This window comes from Pelobates fuscus, chromosome 4 (genome assembly GCF_036172605.1).
Source record: "Pelobates fuscus isolate aPelFus1 chromosome 4, aPelFus1.pri, whole genome shotgun sequence".
Taxonomy (NCBI): Eukaryota; Metazoa; Chordata; class Amphibia; order Anura; family Pelobatidae; genus Pelobates; species Pelobates fuscus.
In genome coordinates this window covers 36,891,812-36,914,598 of record NC_086320.1, presented here as the reverse complement: position 1 = coordinate 36,914,598, position 22,787 = coordinate 36,891,812, and the positions used below count along the sequence as shown (strand labels likewise).

Below are 22,787 nucleotides of genomic sequence, written 5' to 3'. Positions count from 1 at the left end.
GACGTAATTTCACTATAGTAACGGAGAGCAAGCGGGTGCAGCCCACAATGCATTGCGGTAACCCTTGCCAGTACCGCTACGTCACCACCTCGGCTTCACCGGATGTGGCGTCAGAGTCTACTGTCCCCGCCCACCTGACAATGAGGAAGTAACTTCCTACCGACTGACAGCAAGTTAGCCAGAGTCCTGGTAACCGGGGGGAGCTAGGTAGAGGGGTGATCAGCCAGGGTAACCGGGGCTGGAGGGCCACAGCTGGACAGGGGGGGTCATTAATGAGGGAGAGGGGCTGCTAGACGGGGGACCTGCTCTAAATGTACATGGAGTGGGGGCTGGACTCCTGCAGGAGTTAATACAGAGAATTAAAGGTGCAATATAGACATTGAATGTATGTGATCCTGATAGATACATCCTGGGTCTGGTGGTTTAATAAATACATTCACGTCAGGGTCTGTGATAAATACATTTAGAATCTGGAGGTGTTATATAAACATTCTGATTCTGGAATTCTGAGAAATACACCCAGAATCTTCAGTTTAATAAATAAATACATCCAGGTTCTGGTGGGTTGATAGATACATGCACAATCTGATGGTGCAATATATATATATGTATGTATAATGCAGATCAGGGCATACTATAAATTGAGAAACTAATTCAGTGGATGTGCTGGTTGAATAAATACAATAAGATTTTTAAGTTTATTTCATGCAGCATTAAGAGCATGCATGTAATACTCTAGAGCTGTAATAACTACATGCAGAATCGGAGTTCTAAGAAATACATGCAAAACATTAGGGGTGTAATAAATAAATGCAGACTCTGGGAGTGTAATAAATAAATGCTGAGGTGCAGGGTCCTGCTGCCTGGTCCCAGGAAGCATCATGAATATTGACGTAGAGTTTCACATCAGACAAAACTACCCATGGGCCAAATTACCAGCAAACGTGAAACAGGTGAGCACATATACGTAGGATACATAATTGTCTATGTCTTCATTTGTCACAGTGTATGTGATGCCTTTTACTTTTTTGTTCTAGTTTTTTGACTTGTCAAAGTGCCCCTTTCCAGAGCATGCCCAATTATATTGTCTTTTGCGCTGACACACTGTGTACCGGATAGATCCACGGCAGCACTGCAGATGGGTATAACACCTCCCACTCCTAAATTGGACAGGGGCACCTCTTAATTAAACAAAACAAGAGACTATCACCTACATCAGTCAGTGTTCCCCAACCCAGTCCTCATGGACCACCAACAGTGCAGGTTTTGTCAGTATCTCCATTGGAATAAAACAGGGAAATACATAAATCCTGGACTGTTGGTGGTCCCTGAGAACTGGGTTAGGGAACACTGCCCTACATGGTTCTGCTAAACTTAAGTACTGGTATGGGTAATATTATTGGTTATATACATTATATAGCCATATTATTTGTTATTATTACATACTTTCTTCTGGCTTTGTGTTGTTTTTTTTTTTCTGGATATGGACTTCCATTTCCAGGGCATATGCTTTTTTTTGGAAAACATCTGGACAACTCCATAAAAAGGGCATTAGAAGTGCAGACATTTTTTTATCGGTCCTGGTAAAGGATTTTACAGATCACACACATGGAAGGAAGGTTTTTCCTGTTTAAGAAGTAGTCGTTGAAGAGGAGATAGCACCAGACAGTCTAAGCAATTCTGATGGGGCTCCAGCACAATTCTTGGCAGTGGGATCAAAACATCTCAACGTTTCTGAGGTCCCAGTTCAGATTCGACAAATGGGTTTTAAAAATTCTAAGCAAGTGATATTTTCTGGAATTCTCTACCATCCCTCGTCCTCGATTTCTAACAACCCAGATTCCTCAAGACCCAGAGAAGGCAAAAGCTCTTAATCTCTTCACGACCTCTCTCTTTGCAGAAGGAGTAATTTGCCCTGTGCCCTTTGGAAAAAGAGGGTTGTGTTATTAGTCAAGACTTGTTTTGACCCAAAAGGCATCAGAGAATCTAGACTAATCCTGGATCTTCACAAACTCAACACGTAATTGTTTGCAAGAAGATTCTAGATGGAATCAGTCAGTTCCATTATCGGTGATCTCTCTAGGGTATTGGATGGTTTCCATAGACTTCTGAGATGCTTATTTTCATGTTCATATTGACCTTCCTCACCAGAAGTTATTAAGGTTTTTGGTGGACCATCAGCATTACCAGGTCTGAGTTCTCCCCTTTTGGTCTAAATTGCTCACGGAACATTATCCAAAATTATATATCTCACATTTGACTGGAGGGCATTTTTATCTATAATTACCTGGATAAGTAACAACTTCTTTCTCATCAGGATTGAATTCTTCACATTCTCCAGAAATTCGGTTGGATTATCATACCCAAGAAATGCTAGCTTTCCCCATCTTAAGTGATGGTCTGTCTGGGTGCAAGGTTTCACACATCCAGTCCTTATCTCAGGACAGAGCACAAAGGATCCAGTTAAAGATTTTTGGTGAGTCTGGCCTCTATGACAAGGCTTTCAAAATGGGCTCAGTGGCATATGAGGATACCTCAAAAAAGATTTCCTGTAACAGCTTTTAAACATGAACCTGAACCAAAGGAGCTTCATATTCTCCAAGGTCAAAAAATAACTCAATTTCTGGATGATAGCAATCTTTATTTGGGATTTCCTCTGGGCCAGATTTAGTGGTTAATGGTAACAACGGATGCCTGTCAAACTTGTTGGGAAACTACAGAGCAACTTATATTGCATCAAGGGCTTGTGTTCCATCCTGCATCCCAGTCCTTGAAATTGATGGTATTATTTTTTTCCTTCCATGTCAATCATGATATTCTCTTACATGCATATTTTTTCCCCCCATCCTTCATTGGAAGAGGAGGCGGCAAAGTGGTATTGTTTGGACCTAGTTTGTTGTCTCTCAGATTACTGCACTTCTAACACCATAAAGACCTCTCATCTTTTTATTATTCCATCTGGACATTTGTTGGGCTGGCTGCTTCTACCATGTCCATTGTTCGATTGTACATCTCAGCAATTTTCCAGGTTTACCAAGCTCTGAAGTTCAGATTCCATGGGTATTCATGCTAATTTTACAAGATCTTTGGGTTCTTCATGGGCAGCTGCAGCTAATATTCCTCCTGGCCACATTTTTCAGCGGCAACTTGGCACTCATTTAACACCTTTTATCAATCATTGCCGTTTAGATTTGGCCAGATCGTCTAGCTCTGCATTCCTTCAGGAGGTGTAATGTCATTTCAGCTATCTTGTAATTGAGTTTCTAAAAAAACATCATGCCTTTTGGCTTTTTTTTGTTTCCTTTGTTCTCCCTCCCTTCTGTTAACTGAGAAAACAGAAATTGTATTCCATACTTGCCAATATTTTCTTTTATTATTATTATTATTATTATTATGATATTTATAGAGCGCCGTCAAATTCCGCAGCGCTTTCCTGGTTATAGGCCATGGCAGTACTACACTCCTGCCCTTTCTTTGGGTTCTAGTTTGTTGCTTGGTTTTAAGACTGAGGATGTCGGTGATGGAGTCTTTTATTGTTTAGTTAGGTTTTCCGGTCTAATTTAATAGTGGGAGGCGCTATACCTATCTGTAGTGCTGCCATGGAAATATGCAGGAAAATAAAATATTGGCAAGTATGGAATACATTTTATTTTTTCCGTCCCACGGTTACCTAATTACATAGTTTTTTTTTGCCCTATCGCGCTGTTTCTGTCCTTAGCACTATCCTTTTCTGGAGTTTGTCCCATTACGCTTTATGTTTCAGTGCATCTCTTATTAGTGTTGATATCTGCCACAATGTTTGACCTGTTTTTATTGTCTCTTTCTAAATGTTTACCATCAAACTGTTATCTCTGATCTGTCAGTGCTGTTCTACTCCACGACCCCTCACCCTGCCTCCTCATGGCCTCTGTCACCCAGTTGCTATATGATCGATGTTCTGGGCTGTGTGTTTTTATTTGGTCTATGATTGTCCTAAATCACATACCTAATCAATTCTTCTCCTCCTCCCTTTTATTAGTCATCCATAACATCTGCGCTCTGCTTTGTTCACTATGAAACATTCAGTCGTGCCAAAACTGCTGCGTGTTTCCTATTTAATGTCAGACTCACTGTGGTTGGATAGTTTCCCGGCTAGCAGACTGTCTTCAGATCTAGTATTCAGTACAGTGTCTGTATCTATCATTTCTAATCAAACGGTCTATCCTGTTTCCTGTCAGTCACTGTCTATATCTAGTCTTACATGCCGGCTGTTCTTCCTGTCAAATGATCTACACGTCTTGCTTTTGAAAGTGATTGTATCTAGTCCTTTATCTGGCAATCTAACTATATCTAACCTATTTGGCTGTCAATCAAACCAAATGCATCTAGGCCTTTTGCTGTCAAAACTGTGGCCACATTTTATTTTATTGGTTCCCTAGTAGTTGTGTTTGGCTCATCAAATTAAATAGGTCCTAGACAACTATAGTCTTGTTTCCTTTTCCATTGATATGAAGACACATTTGACATTGGGAAGAAATCAGAGAAAGTTTATTGTAGAATTATTTAATATTTATTCCAGTACAGTTTGAAGAATTGGTCAACAAAATAATTGTGCAATTTAAGAATCTAATATCACGTAAATGTCAAGGTTAATAACCACTCATGCTTTTCATGTCAAATTAATTGCGTGGTAATTGTCTATTACTGTCAAGTTTAATGTTGGAGTGTTCTCTAAAATTGGAATTAACAAGAACTGACAAAGTAATATCTAATTTCCTTCAGCCTATTTTGTTACTGGGTAAATTCTGCATTGAGAGTGCACAGACTCTAACTGTTCTCAAACAGTTTAATAAAAATTAAGGGAGGCGGCGCCCATAGATTTTTTACGTCACTATCAATAAACTCAGCTGTAGTGATTATGGTGTTTCCATTTTCTCTTTAGTACCTACAGAATTATAATCCAAGATGCTAATTCAGTAAAACACTGATTTGTAGTAAATTGAAAACTAAATTGCTAAATTTAGGCAGAAATTTGCAGATTTAAATAAGATTCATACTCTACTAAAGTCGCATCCTGGCTACTTTAGCCTATTTATGACACTATTTAAAGAGAAATGTAACATAGGAGGTGAACACACATTGTAAAAGACTTGATATGGCCATAATCTCGTACAGCTGACTGTGTTCGAAGCATAGACATGCCGTGTGCATTAGGAAGTGAATACTCGCTATTGTCTCTACAAGAGTTGAAAACAGAAGGGAGACAAACTAGTAATGGCTATGTGAATGGAAAGGGTGGGTTAAAATTTTAACACAAACTCTGTTTTCAGCCCACTACAATTTGTTGTTTAGTGAAAAAATCCTTGAAGTGCTGCACAGCTAACCGCAGGTTCACCTTAAAGGGGTAGCCCACTGTAGTGGTTATGGTGTCAGCACGCACTGTTCCATGTTTCTATGGCAGTGTTTTTTTAGCTGTTTGGCAAAACGAAGCGCCTCTAGGATGCCCATGGCTTCGCCCCTTGCCAGCAATATTGCAGAAGTTACAATTTCACATTAGCAATATCAGTTCAGACTTTCCGTGGATGACATTCATTGGTAGTGGACATACTAAACCAATGCGGCATTTCAGAATGTTTGTAAACAATGGGCACCAAGATACTTCCAGGTGGCAGAACGCGAGCGGCTTCCACTGACATTCTCCTCAGAATAGACAGTCAGATCTGCAGGGCCTGTTTGAACCAACTTTAATGTGACTGTACAACACCCCACCTCCCAACCCCCAGGTGAGGAAAAACACAGGCTGTGTCAGGGAGCTGGGGAGGCCACTAACCCTTATACTTATTTCATGCAGCCAGTGTTGCAAAAGGAACGACACTGTGATACACTCCTATCACTGCCAGCCATCCCAGCTATCCCACCCCAATACAGCCACTGTGAAACCCCTTATCGCTGCAAGCCATCCCCCATACCAGGACACAGCTGGCAATCCACTTCTTACATACTGCCATGCACCATACAGACACTATGATAACCCCTATCACTGTCAGCCATCCTCACATCCTCTATACCAGTACACAGTTGGCACACCACTCTTCACATGCCGACAGTCCTGGCTGAGTGTGGGCTGAGCATGCACTCACTCTCCACGGTACCAGACACTCAGAGTGAGAGTGATCTCCTGACACCCCACCCTGCCCTACATACAGCTCACATAGACACCCAGAACTGGACCCATGACAGGAGACCCGCCAGCCACGCTTCTCCAGAGACACCGCCTACAGCTTTAATTGGAGAACGCTTCGACTTTTGCCACTCGGAAGATTGTTGTGATGTCATGGTGAAATCCCCTATTTATTTCATCCAGATTTGGGTAATATTGATATTGCTAATGCGAAAGTCTAACTTCTTCATTAACAACATGCTGTGAGAGGGGCTGAACCATAGGATTTGGGGGATTATTGGTTTGTGGCAGACCACTCAACAACGCTTTGACACAGATCCTGAGAACTGGGTATTCTGGCACAATAACCAAGCAGGCTTTAGGGGTTATGGCACTTAGAGTGACAATTTAAGGTTGACATGAATTTAGTTGCATCAACAGGTCCAGGCTTTTTTTTTTTCTGGGTCTGCTGTAATTCTGCAGTAGCCCCAAATCTAGGGCCACTACTATAGGATAATCCTAAAGGCTCAAAATGTACGTGCCATTTTTCCATTTTAAGAACAGAGGTGTTAATTCATTATGTCAGTTATTTGGAGAGGCCTCTGGCATGCGCGTGCTGCAATAATCAATATACAAAGACATAGCTCTTCCCTGACACATGACAAATGAGAATTCCATAGCCCAAAGCAACAAAAAATTGCTTGTCAACATATCGCACAAAGGGACTGTTTGTTGAAATGCTTAATAATTTTTCTTTTTGTATTAATTATGTATATAATGCCATTTGCAGTGTGTTTATAACACATTCTTGGAGTTTATGGTTTACTTCAAATTCACTGGATATATATCTGCTTTTATATTATAATTGTTTTATCTTTTTATTTATATATAAATTAACAGTGAATTTAAAATGGAAATTAAGCCAAAACAGCGGATCTAGAATAACATTCTATAACTGGGCAATAATCACCCCTTGGCTACTGCTTCCTGGTTGTGTTTTCAATGCATTGTTCAGCGAGTTATCCAGTTTATTGTTTACGTTTAGTCACAGATTTTAAATTTGATATTTTATTTTTCGAAATAAATCTGCCGGTACTTTTTAAAATAAATTTGTATACATATTTGTCACAATGCCAGCTAGCAGAACCTTTTTATTTTAACAGTAGGATTTTAGTAAGACATAAAAGTTTGCAAATGTGAAATTATCAGTTTAATAAGCTGGTTTTATTTTATAGCAATGCCTTGCAGCACAGATCGAGAGTGAGAGAGAGAGAGAGAGAGAGAGAGAGAGAGAGAGAGAATACCTGTAACACATTCTATAACACAGGAAGATTCACTTTCTGTGATTCCAGACACAGAAATCAAAACACATTTTAATGAGTTACTCAAGCATCCCAAGGACTACAGCCCGCTTCTCAGTAAGGAGTCAGCTGACTGCGCTCAGCCAATGATTGCAATTCTGTGCATGGGACTTAGTCAGCCTGGTGATGCTGCTGGAGGCAGAGTTACATCTTTGGCAGCACAGAGGTTAATCGCAGGGTTTTACATCCAGACGTTACAGACTCCAGGCACCACAACCACTTCAAATCACTATAGTTGTTGTGGTGCTTGGAATAACCCTTGAAGTTCAGATGCATAAACGGTCTGAAAAATATATGTGAAAGTAAAGTTTTTTTTTGTTTTTGTTTTTTTTTTAAATGTTGGACTGTTTTATTTTCACAATTCTATAACGTTTAAACATGTGAATACATAAAGGAAATCAACACAGTAAAGGAGGAGACTATATTTAATAGAAGAAAAAGTACCACAACAAGAGGACATAGTCTTAAATGAGAGGGGCAAAGGTTTAAAATTAATATCAGGAAGTATTACTTTACTGAGAGGGTAGTGGATGCATGGAATATCCTTCCAGCTGAAGTGGTAGAGGTTAACACAGTGAGGGAGTTTAAGCATGCGTGGGATAGGCATAAGGCTATCCTAACTATAAGATAAGGCCAGGGACTAATGAAAGTATTTAGAAAATTGGGCAGACTAGATGGGCCGAATGGTTCTTATCTGCCGTCACACTCTATGTTTCTATATGTTTGGGGAGTTTGTTCCCTATTCTAGGCTTTGTAGACATTGGAATAAAATTTTAGGCTCAACTTGTCAAATTGAAGAGTTTGTCAGTTTAGCTATATCAGGTTAAATTAGTTATTCCCTTGTCACTTCTAACTCATTCACATTTTTAATGTGAATTTTTAAAGGTTCACAGATTATTTGCTCTTGAAAGGGACATTTACATTTTCTGTGAACTACAACTCCCATAATGCTCTGCCTATTTAAAGGCCTCACGGCACAGGTAATCTGAAGTGTTTAGAATTGCATAGGCCGTTTATCCCTGGGTTGGTAAAACCATAACATTTAACTTACACTCTATCACTGCAAATTGCTCTTGAAGCCTTTGATTTCATTATAACCCTCCATGATGGCTCTTAGTGGAGTCTAACTGGAGAAAGCGGTCACTTAACCTCTCACACACTACTGGAAAGCAATCCATCATCCATGATACGTGTTGTTTTATTCTGAACATTGTGTCTCCTGCAGAGCCTTGGAAACTCTCAAAAGGAATATGAGAAGCATGTCGCCCTGTACAGTATCAGAAACCAGCTGAGATACAGGATTAATTTAGGTAAGAAAGTCCTGGCATGGATTCTGTGGGAAAGGTGCTGGCACAGTTTGTAAAAAAAAAAAAAAAAAAAATAGTCCTGCCGTTTGCTAAGCTGGCAATCGTCTATAAACCGTTTGACTTTCCGATGTTCTTCGAAACTAAATGAAAATTAAGTAACATGATGCAATACAATGCAACTATATATTTATATTTATATATGTAAAGCAAAAAAAAATAAGACAGAAAATTAATTGACAAATAGTCCAGAAGTAACGAGGGTTCCTGCCTACACAAACTTACAGAATAAATAATGAGACCGTAAGAATCAAAGAAGTAAAGAGCAACAACTGTGTGTTTAATGTCCTTTGTGCTTGGGGGCAGAGGGTAAATTATGTGTGCCAGCACTAGGTTGGGTAGTCGTATCTATGATTCCAAGTATTGATTATAGAGCACAACCCACCTCTGTCCCACAACCAGCTAATCATAGTTTAGGAAGCTGCTTTCTGGCTGCTGGATGCCCCTCAATGATTTGTTGCACATACTGAATGAATACAGTGAAACAAAATGTCCTCTAAAGAGCTAGAGTAGATCAGTTCGCTCAAGAAAAAAAATATTATTTCCTTTACGATAACTTAATCTACTTTATTCTACAATGCAGACTAAAATCTTTAAATACTGCTGGAAGCATATCTAAAACACATTGAAACACACAGAGTGACCTTACAAACCATATGGGCAGAACTGGTTACAATGTATAATGGTGATACGTGTTAGTGTCCCAATAATAAACATTAAGCAATATCGGGTAGCAGTAATTTATTCAATATGTCTTTCTGATTGGTGTATTTTATCTGGTAGCAGTAATTTATTCAATATGTCTGTTTCTGATTGGTGCATTTTATCTGGTAGCAGTAATTTATTCAGTATGTCTATTTCTGATTGGTGCATTTTATCCGGTAGCAGTAATATATTAAATATGTCTATTTCTGATTGGTGCATTTTATCTGGTAGCAGTAATTTATTCAATATGTTTATTTCTGATTGGTGCATTTTATCCGGTAGCAGTAATATATTCAATATGTCTATTTCTGATTGGTGCATTTTATCTGGTAGCAGTAATATATTAAATATGTCTATTTCTGATTGGTGCATTTTATCTGGTAGCAGTAATTTATTCAGTATGTCTATTTCTGATTGGTGCATTTTATCCGGTAGCAGTAATATATTCAATATGTCTATTTCTGATTGGTGCATTTTATCTGGTAGCAGTAATTTATTCAATATGTTTATTTCTGATTGGTGCATTTTATCTGGTAGCAGTAATTTATTCAATATGTCTATTTCTGATTGGTGTATTTTATCTGGTGGCAGTAATTTATTCAATATGTCTGTTTCTGATTGGTGCATTTTATCTGGTAGCAGTAATTTATTCAATATGTCTATTTCTGATTGGTGTATTTTATCTGGTGGCAGTAATTTATTCAATATGTCTGTTTCTGATTGGTGCATTTTATCTGGTAGCAGTAATTAATTCAATATGTCTTTTTCTGATTGGTGCATTTTATCCGGTAGCAGTAATTTATTCAATATGTCTATTTCTGATTGGTGTATTTTATCTGGTAGCAGTAATTTATTCAATATGTCTATTTCTGATTGGTGCATTTTATCTGGTAGCAGTAATATATTCAATATGTCTATTTCTGATTGGTGTATTTTATCTGGTAGCAGTAATTTATTCAATATGTCTATTTCTGATTGGTGTATTTTATCTGGTAGCAGTAATTTATCCAATATGTCTATTTCTGATTGGTGCATTTTATCTGGTAGCAGTAATATATTCAATATGTCTATTTCTGATTGGTGTATTTTATCTGGTAGCAGTAATTTATCCAATATGTCTATTTCTGATTGGTGCATTTTATCTGGTAGCAGTAATATATTCAATATGTCTATTTCTGATTGGTGCATTTTATTCGGTAGCAGTAATTTATTCAATATGTCTATTTCTGATTGGTGTATTTTATCTGGTAGCAGTAATTTATTCAATATGTCTATTTCTGATTGGTGCATTTTATCCGGTAGCAGTAATTTATCCAATATGTCTATTTCTGATTGGTGTATTTTATCTGGTAGCAGTAATTTATCCAATATGTCTATTTCTGATTGGTGCATTTTATCTGGTAGCAGTAATATATTCAATATGTCTATTTCTGATTGGTGCATTTTATTCGGTAGCAGTAATTTATCCAATATGTCTATTTCTGATTGGTGCATTTTATCTGGTAGCAGTAATATGTAATAACCATAATATGCTCAATTTGCTCTTTCCAGTGAAACATGTGAAAAAGGATGAAAGGAAATACTATGAGGAGCTGCTAAAATACAGCCGAGACCATCTGATGCTTTACCCGTACCACCTGTCAGACATCATGGTAAAGGGGCTGAGATTTACTCCCTTTTCCTATTATATAGGAATAATGGAGGTATGTTTCACATGGTTTTTATTCAATAATAACTGTGCATTCAGATTTGCAGAAATATGTTGTTTACATTTGTTCACTATAGAGGTTGTTTTTATATTATTTTCATATAATACGTTATTTAGCCAGAGTTGCCCATATTTTTGAGTACAAGTCTGCTTATCTTTCTCCAAGCTTACATAAGCAAAACAATGTCCCAGTACCGAGCAGTGCATCTGGGATGCTATATTTATATTATCCATACATCATGTATATTAATTGAACTATTTTTTTTTTTTTTTCTTCATCAAATAAACATTTTATGTTCTGGGTTCACTAAAGTCATAATTAATTTTGTTTTTTTAAATATTCAAAATATATACAATTCTGTTCATGTAGCTTGCCACAAAAAGCAGAATAAATTAGTAACAATTTGGAGCAAACTTCCTAATGCTGAATTGGGGTTTTATCAAATAAAAATAAAACCTATATAAAAAAAGCAGAGACACTGTGCTTGGTAACAGAAATGTAGCTTTAAAATATTAAAATAGACCAAAATAATGGATGTATATGACCACCTCTCTATAAGTTCTAGTATCCGTTATGTAAATACTTCTTAGAATAAATATCTCAATCATATAGTTTCAAGCACCCGCTTTCATATGTATCATTATTCATGCTTATTACCGATACATATACTCTTTACAGATATCGGATTGAATGTGTCCATTCATTTAGGTCAGCATATGAACCACCATCTAAAAAAATATATAATATTTAAATATATATATTTGTGTTCGGGAACAAAATGCCTGTGGCAGTGTACATCAGCACCTGTAGCCAAGTCATTTGGCATATGCTGAAACAACGTACAGACAAACTTGAAAATAGAAGGCTAACGGAAGGAAAAGTATATATTAAATGATATACTTAAACAAGAACTGGGAGTAGGTAGTGTCTCACTCAGCTCAGGAAAGCAGGCTCCCACCAGGTAAGTTTGAGTGGTTAAAGGGACAATGTAGGCACCCAGACCACTTCAGATCATTGAAGTAGTCAGGGTGCTGTGTCCCTTTTGCACTTAGTACTGCAATGTAAAACATTGCAGTTCCAGAGAACTGCAATGTTTACATTGCAGGTCTAAGTCTGCTCACAGTGGCTGTCTACCAAACCTTTCGTCGGTTATCTGACGCTAGACTTCCTCACGCTCTGCATGAGGGCCTACAACGCCAGATTTTCTCCATAGAAAAGCATTGAATAATGCTTTCCTATGGGGAAATGCTAATTAGAGTGTGGCCATTGCCGCGCATGTGCCTTACATCTCCCCCGTCGGCTGATGTCGGCGGGGGAAGGAGGGTGGGCGGAGCCTGACCCTGCACCTAGGAAAATCGGTGCTGGATTCAGGTAAGTGGCTGAAGGGGGGGGGGGAGGGGGTGCGTGGGAGGGGAGCACCTTTTAAAACCTATACACCTTCATATTGTAACAGCATCCCACTGCCTCTAAAACTGTTGGTAAAGTAACAGAAGGAATATGAATGCATATATCACTCCAGTGTTTCTGAATTTAAATTAATCTGATCCAATTAAATGAGATTATGTAATTTTTAGGATATTATGAACAGTGAAAAGAGTTATGACTCCCTGCCGAATTTTACTGCTGCCGACTGTAAGTATAGCAATTCATGCTAGATACACCGTACTCGTACATTCTGTTGTCTAAATCACTTTTGAGCCAATCAGTAGATGCACAATATGCAAACATTTTCAGTTCTTTGGTCTATCCTGTCTTTTTTCAAAATTAATGTGTTTTTGTTTAGTTTAGTTTTTTTTTTCTTGTTTATTTTTCCCCAAGTTTTTATAAAAACTAATTCTGGTGGCAAAGTTATAATAGTGGAGTAGAACCATTTCATTAAGTCCCATGGTGATTGCTCCACATTTTGAACTTTGCCCTAGAGTTTGTTTGTATATCACTCCTAATGTATCCGGTTTCGTGTTTCGGAAATGGTAACTTGCCCAATCCTATTTTTATTGTAATTACCACAGTCTGAAATAGAATGCTATGTAACGAGTAGCATGGCAGAGATTCCACTGCATATCTGCTGCAGCATGTCTAAATCCTCAAAGCAGATTGTCTCATACCTGACCACCTACAAACATCCCAAAAAAATATTTAGGGGTTTATTCCCTAAACAGTGCTGCAAAGCATCTTTTAAAGTATAGGAAAAAAAAACACTTTTCCCTTTTTATTTGATAATTTGCTAAATATGTATCTCAACATGAAAAATACATGTACAGAACACTAAAGAATTGGTTCCTTTTTTTCTTTTGTCAGTATGTATGCTATGTTTGTTATAGAAAATGATAGGCCTGGTTTCTCCTTATTTCATACTTGATGTGTGGGCTGTTAAAAATTAGTTGAGATCTCAAGACATTTAGTATAAAATCTCATTGTTTTCAGTTTTATGGCATATGTTTTGAGAGCTCTACTGAATGGAATTACCGTATATACTCGAGTATAAGCCGACCTGAATATAAGCCGAGGCCCCTAATTTTACCCCAAAAAACTGGGAAAACTTATTGACTCGAGTATAAGACTAGGGTGGGAAATGCAGCAGCTACTGGTAAATTTCTAAATAAAATTAGATCCTAAAAAAATTATATTAATTGAATATTTATTTACAGTGTGTGTATATAATGAATGCAGTGTGTGCGTATGAGTGCAGTGCGTGTATGAATGCAGTGTGTGTGTATGAGTGCAGTGTGTGTGTATGAGAGCAGTGTGAGTGCATTGTGTGTGTGTATGAGTGCAGTGTGTGTGCGTATATATTAATTGAATATTTATTTCCAGTGCGTGTATGTATGAGTGCAGTGCGTGTATGTATGAGTGCAGTGCGTGTATGTATGAGTGCAGTGCGTGTATGTATGAGTGCAGTGTGTGTGTATGAGTGCAGTGTGTGTGTATGAGTGCAGTGTGTGTGTATGAGTGCAGTGTGTGTGTATGAGTGCAGTGTGTGTGTATGAGTGCAGTGTGTGTATGAGTGCAGTGTGTGGGTATGAATGCAGTGTGTGGGTATGAATGCAGTGTGTGGGTATGAATGCAGTGTGTGGGTATGAATACAGTGTGTGTGAGTGCAGTGTGTGTGTATATGAATGAAGTGTGAGTGTGTGTGATGTAGTGTGTGTTTGTGTATGTGTTGGTGGGCATTTTGATATATTATTAATTATTTTATTAATTATTATTTTACGTTTTATTTTTTAATATTATTATATATTTTTTATTATTATTTATTAACTGAATTATTATTAATTTTTACTTTTTTTATTATATTTTTTTTTCGTCCCCCTCCCTGCTTGATACATGGCAGGGAGGGGGGATCTCCTTCCCTGTTGGTCCAGTGTCATTGGTAGTTCAGTGGGGGGAGAGGGGGGCTGGCAGAGCTGTACTTACCTGTCCTGCAGCTCCTGTCAGCTCTCTCCTCCTCCGCGCCGTCCGTTCAGCACCTCGGTCAGCTCCCAGTGTAAGTCTCGCGAGAGCCGCGGCTCTCGCGAGACTTACACTGGGAGCTGACAGAGGGAGCTGCACAGACCGCGCGGAGGAGGAGAGAGCTGACAGGAGCTGCAGGACAGGTAAGTACAGCTCTGCCAGCCCCCCACAGCCCCCAGTCTGTATTATGGCAATGCAAATTGCCATAATACAGACTCTGACTCGAGTATAAGCCGAGTTGGTTTTTTTCAGCACAAAAAATGTGCTGAAAAACTCGGCTTATACTCGAGTATATACGGTATATTGTGTAAATGTGAGCAGTCATTCTTCATAGTGAGTTTTAGAAAGAATTTGTAGAAATTGTTTAATTGTTTGATTTTAGGTCTTAGGCTGCTTTCTATTGGACGGAACCAATATATTGACCTGATGAACCAGTGCAGATCATCTAAGGTAATGCCTATATTCTTTCCTGTTTACTTGTAGCAATTAAAATATAATTTCTCCTTCATAAACCTGCGTACTACCAGTAAATGCCAGTGATGTTAATTTCTATGTACTATACTTGGCACCCATGCTGTTTGGTTACGGAGTACAAATTGGGGTATCATTTAGAAGCTGTTATTAATGTTACCAATGTTCCAATTTCTAAACTCGAGCCACTAATCTTGCATTATAATGTATCACAGAGGACTGTTTTTATTCATTGTCTTACCTGTGTAATAATGTTGTTATTGTTTCATATAGAATATGCTTAGTTCTGATTTAATATTGTGTTTTAGAAATTCTTTCGAAGAAAAACTGCCCGGGATCTGCTTCCTTTGAAACCAGTGGAAATCACCATTGAGCCTTGGTGGGTGGTCCAGGCTGGTTACATCACAGAGGATGATATCAAGGTATGCATTCTGGTTATTGTTCCTAGAGATATAACCCAGTAATTCATTTGTCAGCTGTTTGGCAGATTACCCCTGATGGGAGGCATGAAACCATACTTTACTCTTTGGTATTATCGGACTTGCGTACCTTATGTTTCCTGTGGCCGATTGGCCTCATAATGTTTCCAGACCAAAGATTGGCTAAGCACACAGACCTTGTATGAGAGCAATGGGACTCTGCTTCATGCAAACTCAGGAAATCATCACGTTTCTCTTGTAGAGAGCGTCTGTAAAAATTAAACCTTTTTGGATGATTTATTTAAAAACAAAATAAAACAAAATGTGTAGGATAAGAGTGGACTCCTACATTTCAGTCTAGTTCGGATGAGATGTCCTGATAGCAATCAACTTCCCTTCTCATTGTTTGTTTCGTCAAAATGCTAATGCTGGTGATTTTATCCTAGGTGTTGCACATAATGTCTTTTTATTTTGCATAGAATTAGTTAATCCAACATTTGCTGTTTTAATAGCAACTTGCATGTATTTGTTTTTTCCTTTGGTCTGTACTGTATATCTTGGTAGCAGTATAGATTTATTCAGAGAGAGGTACTCTTTCACTTTAAAGCTATGTCTGCCAGAAAGCCGAATGATCTGCAGCTTTTTCAAGATATATTTAGATGGACAGTATAGTCACCAGAACAACTGCAACTTAATGTAGTTGTTCTGGTGAGTATAATAATTCCCTTCAGGCATTTTCATGCAAACACTGCCTTTTCAGTGAAAAAGCAGTGTTTACATTCCCCCCTAGTAACACCTCCAATTGGCCACACCTCAGATGGCCACTGAAGGTTCCTTCTGGAGCAGTGCTGCACAGTAGGCAGCACTGCCGTTCAGCGGAGACGCAACATTTTTGTCATAGAGATGCAGTGATTCATTGCATCTTTATGAGGAAGTGCTGATTGACTAAAACAGCGTTTGGCCCCACTCCCGATTTCAGCCAATCCAATGCTTTCCTCAAGGTGAGTTTTCACCTTTTCTATGGGGGCTAAAGAGGGGCAAGACACCTAAATGGTAGATTAAACACTACGAGGTCAGGAATACATGTTTACTTTATTTATATTGTTACTTTAACTACATTGTTATCCTCGAATACTAAGCAATCAGATTATTTCAAGTTCGGTCTACCTAAAACAAAAAAAAATTCCCTTGGATTCTGGCTTTAGAATAATTTGACAGAGTTGTATTAATCTTGTTTTTTGTAATTATTGGGTGGTGTACAGGAATAGCAGCTAGCGATATTATTCTGAGACAAAGTGTGGATGTTGCATGCAGTCTTGTTCTAAATCTATATTTGGTCATTTCAGATGTGCAGCACAGCAGAAAAACGCGCTATTGATAAAATTATTGACTCGGGCCCTCAGCTTGCTGGTTCTCTGGAGTACAACGTAGTGCACAGTAAGCCATTTACAGAAAAAAATATTTTACCCAAAGAACACCATTTTCTAAGGCGGTATAGCATATCAACTAATGAAACAGAGACAAGACGTAGTCCTTATTCGGATGCGTTCCTTCATGCTAAATAATCTGTTAAATATTCAAATTATCTTCCTTGAAACTCTGTGTGCTTGTGTCTTAATATTATTTTTTGCCAAATCGTACATAGCCAAAAAGTATTGTACTTTGTATCCAGTCAAACCCTCATATACGTGATCAAGCATCTCTTGCAAATTTTATTTTTCTTAAAAAAATAAACCTTGCCTTTTATTTATAAAAAAAAAATATTCTTCATATTCTCTCTATCTTTCTAGGCTTGTATAATAAAGGATTTATTTATCTTGATGTACCAATCTCGGATGATAGCTGCATAGCAGGTAAGTGTCTGAAGACTCTTTCTCCAGCTATTAAAATATGTCGATTTTTACTTTTTATAAGACTACGATCACCTATCTCAGCAAACAAATATGGGGATTAATTTCCACCATATGGCCATATTGTGTTAACCCCACGACTACTTCACAGTACCCGAATATCGGTGGGTCCTACACTAATTCCAAACGTGGGAGACAAAAAAAATAAAGTGTATTTAACCTTTCCTTAATCTGTATTATGTGTAAACTTTCGGCAATACCATTCCTACAAAATGCACGTTTCAGGTGTGCCCCCAATTCCTTTTTGACTTTACAGGGATTTGTAACTTTTCAGTATTTTATAAAGATATAATCTTTATTGAAATTCCAACTCAGTTCAAGGATACCATAAGACAAGTCGAACGACTCCTTTCTCCAGCTGTTAAAGTATGTTTAATCTTTGAGCCTCTTTTCGATATAAAGCAGACGTTCAATGGACCACCATCCCACAGAGCTATATCCTTAAGCAACAAATGATCCTCCCTGTTGCAATCCTTAGATCTACACGATTCCTGGTGGGCTAAATACCCCTCCTCCTGGGACTACACCAACTGTTCCCCAGTACATTTGACTTACAGAAGTTGTAGATATTTGCCTGAATGATGGGGCAACAGTGTCCAAAATTAATGATGAAACGATTGTCAAAATTACTTGGATGGACCAAGACTCAGTGAATACATCCTTTTTTATTGCACACTCTACAAAGGGAAGGGGAAACTGTAGGTTAAATTAAATCACTTCTGGTGGACAAAGTGTTGGATCTGGAAGTGGAAACACTGCTCTCAAAGATTACTTTCACACCAACACTTCTGATGATACCCCTGCCCCCATGATTCGGCTGGCTTATACGGTAGTTCTCAGATGCATTCTTATAAAAGCAGGGGCGCATAGAAAATGACTGAGTCTGGCTTGGTCATGGCTCCTCCAGGAGTTACTTAGACTAGAGGGGGACAATAAGAGACACCATTCCTGTTATTCACACATGAAAATACTTGACTTCTGAGACATATCAAAGAAACTTACTACTCGCAGGGTAATAGATCAAATAAGCTGCTTGCAGCTAAATTAAATAAGCCGCAGTCATTATACAAGATAATTGACTTGCTTTCAGCATACGGAACGAAGCTATCCAATCCCACACACATTGTAAATGAACTGGCCTCTTTTGTATGCCTCTCTCTATATAACTTGGCTTCTGATCATATTGTATACAACTCAATTCACAGATAATACATATTTGTATTTTAAGGCTTGGCTAGTAGCATAGGTTTAACATTTTTGAACACTGCATGAGACAATGTAGGGACCTGTGGTTGGCAATTCATGGGAACAAGTGTTTTCTCCAGTGACATTTTTAGTAATTATTAAATACTAAACAGAAATAAATTCATTTCTAGAGGGAGTGTATCTTCCTTCCTTAACTGAATACAAGAGGGAGATATTAAAAAAAAAAAAAAAAAAAAATATTACACAAAAGATGAGATCCTCTCCCTACCTCGTCATAAAGTTCCCATCCCAGATGGGTTTTCTTCACAATGCTATTCCAAATTTCCATAGATACTAATTGTGGATTGACAGCATAGAGCAGGAGAACCCTCTTACAGATGCTCTCCTACTCTCTGCCACAGTGCTTTTTAAGTGTGTCAAGTTTTGTGTAGCTGAATAAACTGTAATGTTTTGTCTATGTAGATATCAGTTTGTGGTCAGAGTACAGGTTCATGGATGTAAGCTACATTGTAAATGCAGTGATGTCTACTAATCCAATATTGTTAATCTTCAGTGCCTCCACTTGAAGGATTTGTGATGAACAGATTGCAAGGAGACTATTTTGAAACTCTTCTTTACAAGATATTTGTTTCCATTGATGAACATACAAATGTAGCTGAAGTAAGTTTTATATGTGACTTAATGATATCCTGCTCTATATTAATATGTAGTTAAACATTTCGGGAGATGGCTGTTATTTCTGCTATGTGCCATACAGTATACTGCCCAAAGTTTAATCATGGAGTGCTACATGTGCAAGTTTTATATATAACCAGTATTGTACAGCTCTCAGTCATTTAGCAATGAAGATGTATAATGCTTTCCTATGTGAGAAATCCTAGTTCGAGTTTGGCAGTCGATGTGCATGCACATTATGTTCCCTCCTCCCTACCGGTTGGTGGGGGGGAGCAGAGGCGGAGCTTGAATCAGCACCCAGGAACATTGGTGCTTGAACCAGGTAAGTGCAGACGGCTGGGGGACTGTTCACATTTTGTTTCTTGTAGTACAATGAGAGGCTTAATGGTACACTCCAGGCACCAAAACAACTTCATCTAAATGAAGTCGTTATGGGTGCCAGGAGGCCTGTGAAGGCACACTTACATCAAGGGGTTAAACCGTTCTCGAATGGTTTAGCCACAGATTTTCCTCCAGCGGTGATGTCCACTTCCCCCAGACATCCAGCTTCAGAATTTCTTATTCAGGAAGCGTGGAGTGCCTCTTGACAGGGGTGATGCTGATTCGTCAGCTGATGCTCTCAATCAGTGTCAATGGCTTGACAAAGGTACATTTCTTTCTCATGCCAGTTTAGCGAATAATAAACATTGGCCGCTGGAGGCAACTCTGTGGCTTAACCGTTCAAGTACGGTTTAACCCCTTGAAGTAAGAGTGCATCTAGGTACACTCCAGACACCATAACGGCTTGATTTAGATAAAGTTGTTTTGGTGTCTTGAGTGTCCTTTTAAAACTGTTGTGTATAGGCTGATAGTCGCTCAAAATCAGCAACATTTTCAGTGCCGGCAAAATAGTGTTGCCTCCCTGCGTTCGATTTAGATTTGCCAGAAGGTTAAGCAACCGATCAGCATGACTGAATCATTATAATACCCTAGAACAGGGGTAGTCAACCATCGACACTCCAGCTGTAATGCTGGCAAAGCATCATGGGAGACGTAGCCACACATATGGGAAGCTGAAGGCTCCATTCTCCTGCCCCCATAGAGCTTTGAGGATCGGATTGCACGTTAAGGAAAATGAACAGATGATGAGTGATATTTCCACTTATATGTTTTCAAGTTATAAGGGTGAACTTTGAATGATGACAGTTGCTCTAAATTTTGGCACAGGTATTTGAAATCACTTGGATATAATAATAACGGACTGCATCAGCTCCTTCCTAGCACCACAATCTCAACAATAAGCTGCAGTGGTTCTGGTGCACGTATTGTCTTTTTTATCTGACATTTTCAGTTACAATCACTCTGTTAACCAAGATGATTCCCAGGCTGTCATATGGTGTAATCTGACCATTCCACTTGTTTTCTAATTATATTACATTATACTTTTTACCTCTGTATACCCTTCTAATCATATATTTTTTTTTTCTTTTTTTTCTTCAGTTGGCAAATGTTCTGGAAATTGATTTGTCCCTAGTAAAGGTATGTCGTGTCTTGTACTGGTTTACAATTAAAATTCCACTACATAGAAGATTATCAAGACTTGCCTTCCATGTCGATCGAATTATCTGCTTTTTGTTACAGATTAACCCTTTAGCGGGTGGATAGGGAATATAGAACACAATGTGATGTGTTTTTTTGCAAGCAAAGTATTTGTATCCAGTACTTTTACACGTAAAATGAAAACACGTTACATATCAGAAAAATGTACAGAAACCAAGCTGAGTTTTAGAAAAGTAGTAAATGTCTTTTTTTGACTTGCAAAAGTTACTTGCAATGTTCTGACACCATGGCCACTAATTAATGTGGTTATGACAAGGTACATTTGACATACTTTAGCGCTGTTTGTAAAGAAACATGCTAATTTAGCCATGAGATGCAAAGAAAGCCAAGAAAAAAAAAAGTAACTTGCACACTGTATATAACTTTCTATGAAACCTCATAGAAACATAGATTGTAACGGCAGATTAGAACCATTCGGCCCATCTAGTCTGCCCAGTCATAAGGACTACATTAGAAGCAATCAGAAAGTATACAAGACCAGGGCTCAAACATTCCACTCTCCAGCAGCCATTGAAAATTCTGTGAAGTAGAAATTTGCCTCTGGCGATTGTAACATGGATCCTCCAGGCTTGCAGTTAACATTTATTGGGACACAATAGTCACCAGAAACACCACAGCTTAATGTAGTGGTTCTGGTGTCTATAACATTTTCCTGAACGCTTTTCAATGTAAATACTGCCTAATAACATCTCTAGTGGCAGTGATTCAGATTGCCACTCACGTTACTTCCTATCTCAGTGGCATTCAGCTTCTCCGCGTTCTGCATGGAGACACTGAATGCTCACCATAGAAAGTGCTTGGGAAAGCACTGGATTGGCTGAGATCGTCGAGATTGATATCCAGCTGTATCCTGTGGTTGGCAATTCATGGGAACAAGATTTTCTTCTAGTGATATTTTTAGTAAATACCTGGCATTTCACTGCCTGAGATCATCAATTGATGATCTTGTGGTTTCTTCTATAGATGTATAATCTCAGACATCAATAAGAGTATAAACATGGTAAATGACACTTCCAGAGCTGAAGATGAAGACAAAAAGAAGCATGGCAGTGCGAGCAATCGGAAAGGCTATCTGCATTCCTCTTCTCCAGCTGGGTAAAACCATGGCAGTGCGAGCAATGGGAAAGGCTATCTGCATTCCTCTTCTCCAGCTGGGTAAAACCATGGCAGTGCGAGCAATGGGAAAGGCTATCTGCATTCCTCTTCTCCAGCTGGGTAAAACCACGGCAGTGCGAGCAATGGGAAAGGCTATCTGCATTCCTCTTCTCCAGCTGGGTAAAACCATGGCAGTGCGAGCAATGGGAAAGGCTATCTGCATTCCCCTTCTCCAGCTGGGTAAAACCATGGCAGTGCGAGCAATGGGAAAGGCTATCTGCATTCCTCTTCTCCAGCTGGGTAAAACCATGGCAGTGCGAGCAATGGGAAAGGCTATCTGCATTCCTCTTCTCCAGCTGGGTAAAACCATGGCAGTGCGAGCAATGGGAAAGGCTATCTGCATTCCTCTTCTCCAGCTGGGTAAAACCATGGCAGTGCGAGCAATGGGAAAGGCTATCTGCATTCCCCTTCTCCAGCTGGGTAAAACCACGGCAGTGCGAGCAATGGGAAAGGCTATCGGCATTCCTCTTCTCCAGCTGGGTAAAACCATGGCAGTGCGAGCAATGGGAAAGGCTATCTGCATTCCCCTTCTCCAGCTGGGTAAAACCACGGCAGTGCGAGCAATGGGAAAGGCTATCTGCATTCCCCTTCTCCAGCTGGGTAAAACCATGGCAGTGCGAGCAA

The 22,787-nt window shown here is 38.8% G+C and overlaps 1 protein-coding gene across 1 annotated transcript in view; it reads left to right on the top strand.

Moving 5' to 3' along the window:
- Positions 1 to 428: 428 nt before the first annotated feature.
- FAM91A1 (family with sequence similarity 91 member A1) overlaps positions 429 to 22,787 on the top strand; it is a 47,786-nt gene continuing 25,427 nt past the window's right edge. Inside the window, exons 1-10 of the mRNA XM_063451077.1 lie at positions 429 to 953; positions 8,726 to 8,810; positions 11,121 to 11,272; positions 12,853 to 12,910; positions 15,111 to 15,178; positions 15,508 to 15,621; positions 16,965 to 17,055; positions 17,409 to 17,471; positions 19,288 to 19,394; positions 20,889 to 20,927. Coding sequence (XP_063307147.1) covers positions 882 to 953; positions 8,726 to 8,810; positions 11,121 to 11,272; positions 12,853 to 12,910; positions 15,111 to 15,178; positions 15,508 to 15,621; positions 16,965 to 17,055; positions 17,409 to 17,471; positions 19,288 to 19,394; positions 20,889 to 20,927 — 849 coding nt within the window. The 5' untranslated portion in view covers positions 429 to 881. The remainder of the gene's footprint in view (positions 954 to 8,725; positions 8,811 to 11,120; positions 11,273 to 12,852; positions 12,911 to 15,110; positions 15,179 to 15,507; positions 15,622 to 16,964; positions 17,056 to 17,408; positions 17,472 to 19,287; positions 19,395 to 20,888; positions 20,928 to 22,787) is intronic.